The sequence below is a fragment of the Tinamus guttatus genome, unplaced genomic scaffold (assembly GCF_059628265.1).
Source record: "Tinamus guttatus ecotype Peru unplaced genomic scaffold, ASM5962826v1 Tinamus_guttatus_pri_ptg000203l, whole genome shotgun sequence".
Lineage (NCBI taxonomy): Eukaryota > Metazoa > Chordata > Aves > Tinamiformes > Tinamidae > Tinamus > Tinamus guttatus.
Genome location: NW_028288737.1, coordinates 1,076,423 through 1,082,606, shown reverse-complemented (window position 1 = coordinate 1,082,606; position 6,184 = coordinate 1,076,423). Strand labels below are relative to the sequence as shown.

Here is a 6,184-nt window from a genome sequence, read left to right as displayed (position 1 = left end):
TATCTTCCAATGAGTTCCAGTCACCAACTGACTTTATCGTTACAATATGATGAAGGGATTTTTATATTGGGCGCTTCGCAGTGCTCAAAATGTTAATTCTCACAGTATGTGACAGCTTTTGTCACGGAAGCTCTAAGCTGTTTGTTTTAACTTCAACTGTGCTGTTTTATGAAGTTCTGCAGTAAAATGTTCTGATAAATTATATTGCATTACTTTCTTCTGGTCACTAACTAATCATTCATACAATAAATAGCAGTTAACTATAAGAAAGTGATTTATTTGTCACAGTGTTAGATGAATGTCAAACTTTTCCCATTTCATGTAAAAAGGCAGAGGAAAAAATACTTCTAAAATGACTTTGCAACATGTGCTTTATTTTAAGTCATTATGAATCAAAACTACACAGTACACCCTTTTAACATACCCTACCCACTCAATGATTTTTTTCTCAATTTTTTTTTAATATGGAATGAAACCTACAATGCAATTGTAAATTTTCATGCTACAATGTCCTCTAAAGAGCCATTTATGTCACTAATAATAGTAATTTAAGAAAAAGGCCATTTTTCAAGCTCATATGTATGTCTATATTTGGGAAATTAAAAAAAAAATAAACCCGTCTCAGATGTAAAAATGTGACTTGGAATATGTAAACATTTTTGTATACCTGAAACACTGGAAGAAGAATATCAGCTAATAGCAAAACAAAGTTGCCTTAGTCATCGAAATGGAAAAAAGCATGTCATGGGGAGCAGAGAGAAGCACACACTGTTCAGTCTTTAAGGGTTATAAGAAATGAAGTAGCTCCTTGCGTCATTGAATTGACCTTCTTTTCTCATCAAATGGAAAGCAGTAACTTTGGAGAAAATGGCCCAGCAGAACATCCCAATATTTCACCATAACTACTCTAGCCATTAGTTAACCTTGACAGTGTCAAGTTTCTGCTGTTTGTTGTTTTTTTCCTGAGAAAAGTCACTGATGTTTGGTGGAAATGTCTTCTGTGACTGTACAAATAAAATAAGGCATTTAAAGAGATTGTTATGTGGTTTCTTTTTGCTAACAGAGGTTTGTCCACAGTGTCCTTTGTACATCAAAACCTCTGCTTTTCTGTAAATGGGAATGGCTAGAACATCTTCAGTTCCCACTGTGGCCTTGTGTCTTGGGTGTCCTGAAGGCTAGTCAGTGTCCCATTACTGTAGCTTGAAAGTCAGTGATGTACAACAGCATATTGCACAATCCAAACTGCGTGGCTCCAGAAAAGCTGAAGAAGGTACACTGGAGTCATCTGGGAGTTCACTCCCTTGTTTTGTCTTTTCTCTTTAAAGGTAATTATCACCTGGAAAATCAAATTAGCCAGACAAGGATGCAAACTTTATGTTGATTCAATTACAAAGCAGTCCTCAGATTTTACAGGAGTGGCACTTTAAAACAGCATATCATCCAACCTTCTTCACTGTTAATCCTTAATTCGAAAGGCAGCATGGATTCCTAATGCCATAGCTTCCAGGACTCCATCAGTGAAAACCCATTGCTACCTAACTATAAAAGGCTTAGCTCTTAAGAGAATATTGTGCTTTTTTTTTTTCTTTAAAATTCAGATGAAATCAACTTGATTTGCAGTGTAACACCAAAGAGTTCAATTAGTTTTTTCCCTAGTCCACTTGATCATAGTCTCTGGTGAGCGATACAGGAATATTAGTTTGGCATACAGGTCTTCTTCCAGTTCCAGTTCTCCAGTCTCTCGCACTAAGAAAATGTCAGTACACAACTTCAAGATTCGGTCTACATTGGGCAGCTCCTCAAACATAATGGAGTGAGAGATCCCACTGAAAAATTCACGGACAAACTTCCCTATCACCAGGACAACCGAGGCGTAAAGTCCCATGATGCTGAAAAAGAAGAAAGGAAAGAGTTCAAACCATGCCTGGCAGAGTCAGACAAGTGCAGGGGAGCTCATCAATACACCTTGTTTTAGTCTTTCAGCTGAATGGACATTTCTAATTAGGATACTGTTTCTGCTGCACTGCAGGGCAGGGGAAAATAAGGTCTCTTAAAACCCCACAGAAAACTGGGAACAGGAACATCTGAGACCACTGATTTAAATGACTTAACACCAGTCACTTACGATGTTCTTACATCCTGCCTGCTACTGCATAGAAATCACCATGGGAAATTTCCCAGTCATGGGCTGCTAGAGGCAAATGGTCTGTCAGATTCCATATATAATGTGCTTTCATTTTTTAATTAAAGTATGTGCAGCTAGTGACAGGCTATCCTTTACACTGACCTCCCATGGGAATTCTCCCATAGGGAGTTCTCCAAAATTGTAACAGGAGGGCAGTGCTTTGAGGAAGAAAGATCTCTTGCCTTTCTCTATGTGTGGAGTTGTATTTCATAACTGCATAACCAGATGCAGGTGATGAGGAAAGGGGCAAAAATGGGCAGAATTTGATGTGCAACTAAACTAAACTTTTTTGTTTGGTTTTACTTGATTAGGAAAATTGTTTTTATAAGCATGAACAGCACTTTGCAGGTATACATTCTATGCTGCTGCCTCTTTCCAATGAAGAGCAGGTAAGGCGGAGACCACTCCTTATAAAGACGAAGTCCTCTATAAGTATTCAAAATAGATATGAATTTGAAATCATTGCAAAATCAATTTCTTGAGGTCTTCTCAAATATTACAACAACAAAGAAATCCTCCCACCAAACATAGCAAATAACTTCTGTAATTCCACCTTATCTACATTATTTTAATATTACGTAAAGATTCCTTCTTACCCATAGCCAGCCAAGAATCCAAGGCTTGGAGGACTGACTTTATCACTGAATACAAAGAGTTCAAGACTCTCTTCAGACGTTTTATATCTTTTCCCAAGCTGATTCAAAACCCACCACTCACGAACTCCCTCATCGGACACATTTTTGACCAGGGAAACGGTAATGTTTTCCCATCCGCATTCTATTGGAAAAGGGAAACGTTAACACATATACCAAGAATTGAAAGTCAAACTTAAATCAGTTTGGATCATTTGCGTGATAAAGAGATGGAGAAATGTAGGAATAAGGGTTTTGTTATAACTCTCTTAAAAAACAGTTTGCAATATTCTATGGAAAAACACAGTATCTATATAGCTACAGCTTTCCTTCTAAAATATTATCTGAATTTTCATTTAAAAAGTAAAGAAAATGTTTCATATGATCTATATTTTCTTCTATACAGCTCTCAAGTTATTTGACTATTTTCAGGCCAAAGCATCAGTCAGGAACCATATCTGCATTTATTTCTATAGCATAAAAGATTTTATTCTTTTATATTATGCAAAGTATACTATACTATTTTGTGTACTTGACACAAGTTGGACTTGTGATTTCTAGGGACCATACATTAGCAATTAATACATTGAAGTCCTTTTAAAGAATCCCAAATTGAAAGTTCTCTAGGACAGAGAGGCAAGAGAAACTTCTTGCAACACAAAAAGCCAGAATCAGCCTCAAGAATTACTTTTCTCAACTAATCTAATAATGATTATTCAACACTGAACATTACTGCACTACACGCTGCTCAATAAAAGCCTGAAAAACAACTTTAATCTCTGTTAAGTAAGTGTTCTCAGGTGAAGATTTGTTCCTGCACTCTCTTCCAACTCAGTAGGCTTTTCATGTATGTATGCGCACATAAGTGTGCTTGTGTTTTTTATGTATATGAGTTTTTATATGCATTCCAGATGCACAATAGCACTTCAAAATCCAAGGATTTATCTAACTTGGATTCTCTGTAGTCAATAAGGAAACACTAAAAGTCATTCAGTGCATTTTCAAGAGGTGAACTAGGGAAAGTAATTTACAGAAATGTAGCACTTTTGGTTATTTGTGATAAAGCAGTAAGGAGATACATACAGGAGAAACTTATCATCACTTCCTAAGAAGACATGGAAAAGCAGTTCCTGAAAAGAGAGTTGAAGGTGAACATTGGGGCTTTATCTTGAGTATCCTTGTTAAATATAAAGTTAGAATACACTCAGATCTATTTTCTGCCTGGTACTCTACCACATTTTCTCTCCCCTAGCTTGCAGGCACCACATAGAAACAAGTGTGTGTATTTCAGCCAGAAAAGTCCTACAAGGGCTCAGAATGTGCACACTTGAGTGTTGTATTGCACTTTCTTCAGCCACACTTTATTTTCCATGAGCTGGATACATACCTGACAGTAGCTGCTTTATGGGCTTTGCCAGAGAATCACTGGGAGCCTTGATGTAGTATGGGTACACTTTCTCTAATGTTCTGGGAAAAAAAAAAAAAAGCAAATATTTCATTTTTTAAATACCTCTAAAATAGTCTAGAAATACCAAATGAGGATATACACATTTCCCAAGCTTTCACCTTGCTATTACCTTACACTGTTTAAATGTCTGAACTCTATTTGGATTAACCATGTTCTGTCACTTCGATAGGGAGCTCCATCCATAACGTCCCTATTTGCATGCCATGAATTCCACACACCTCGGTCATGTGCTTTTACAAGGAATGAAGAATTTATATTGTATTTTCTCTTCAACAAAGCTGCTTTTATAGTCAGCTATACAAGCAGCACAAAGAAAAGCAACATCCTCAGTGGTAAGTAAGGTAAAAAAAAAAAAAAACATAGAAAATTTATTTCTTTAGTATTTCAAAATGTTTAGGCAATATCACCTGAAGAGAGATTATTTCCCAGAATCTGTTACTGGAAAATATTTTCACATATTGTATTATCTGGAGCATTTTAAACTTAGGAAAAAAGTTTGTGAAAATACTTCCATTAGACTCAAAATCAAATAGCCATAAGTGGGAATAAATTGCAACATGCAAAGACAGAGGCATTTCATTAAAATATTCAGATGTTATCCTAACTTTTTCCTCAAGTGAATGAAAAATTCTAGGAAAGGATGTCCTCCAACAGTTTTCACATACCCTAGGGCATAGTTAAACAAAAATGGCTATATTTTAAAATCTCTCTTGCTGTTCTACCAGGCCCAAAAGACAGGTAACTAAGCTCAGTAGTTAAGTTGCTCCTCTAGAGATGGTGGCAGAAAAGTCTTGCTGGAGTAGTCAAATGGTTACTAGCTGTCTCAACCATTTTTCCTTTATGGCAAAGTTAAAAAAGCTTCAATCAACAATACTATTGCAACACATAGTTGCAATAGTGCATGTGCATGCATAGTGCAAATGCAAGTGTATCTACATCAGAAAAATATTAGTATATTCTTTCCTCCCATAAAAGAAGATTTACTCTCCTTGGCACCCTAGCAAGTACTTCTGTAGCATCACTGGGCTGACAAGTATAGGAGGTCTATAGTATTTTTAAATGCAACAACTGGTTGTGCAAGATATACATGTGTATGAGTGCAGAAGAATAGCAGTACACAGAGAAGATAAATCTCATTTCCACCTTCTAACAGATACAGGCCTCCCAGAGGTTTCACTCTCTCAGTTGGTCTCAGCTTTAACTTCTAAACTTTTGCGGAACGGATCACATTAGGTGGTCTTCAGGGATGACATGTTGGCTTAGTAGTATTTAGCTACTACTGCTGTAAAATAATCCCCAGTGAGCAGAAGGAAGAAAAAGAGCCAAATACCTTTCAAATCTGAAAGGAGGCACCACTGCTGTTAATGCTATAAGTCTATGTCCATACAATAGTGTTTGACATTCGGATGAAGAGAACACTGTGACAGCCTTGCAAATTTCCATTACAGGAAAAGATCTGATGTCAGAAACTACTGCAGACGTTACCTTTTGACCACAGTGATTTAACACTTCCTTGCCAATCCAAACCCGTTCAAGAATAATAATGAAAAATACAGTCTGGATACTTATTTAGAACAAAAATTTCATCAATATAGTTCCCTCAAATCATAAGGCTGAACTCAAGTAACTCAGAAGAGACCTTAACTATGACTGTACTCTAATGAACTTGTGCTCTTTCAATAAATCAGAGGAAAGTAGCTAATAGCTTCAACATGCTTGCTGGTGGTGTTCCACTATTCATTGTATCCTTGCTCTACATTTAAGATAGATGAAGTTTTTTACTTTTAAAGAAACATTACTATTGTGTGACTTCAATGCTGTTGGTCTTTGTAAAGAGGTGTCTAATTAGAGGAGGGTGGATGGGCAGACAAATGATACTATTGCATGGGCCTCTTTGAC

General features: G+C 36.6%; 1 protein-coding gene across 1 annotated transcript in view; it reads right to left on the bottom strand.

The window, feature by feature from the left end:
- Positions 1–353: 353 nt before the first annotated feature.
- The window catches only part of PIEZO2 (piezo type mechanosensitive ion channel component 2), a 280,266-nt gene continuing 274,435 nt past the window's right edge, over positions 354–6,184 (bottom strand). The window contains exons 52-54 of the mRNA XM_088524117.1: positions 4,205–4,284; positions 2,782–2,962; positions 354–1,889 (exon numbers count right to left, since the gene is read on the bottom strand). Of these exons, the coding sequence (XP_088380243.1) occupies positions 1,637–1,889; positions 2,782–2,962; positions 4,205–4,284 (514 nt within the window). The 3' untranslated portion in view covers positions 354–1,636. The remainder of the gene's footprint in view (positions 1,890–2,781; positions 2,963–4,204; positions 4,285–6,184) is intronic.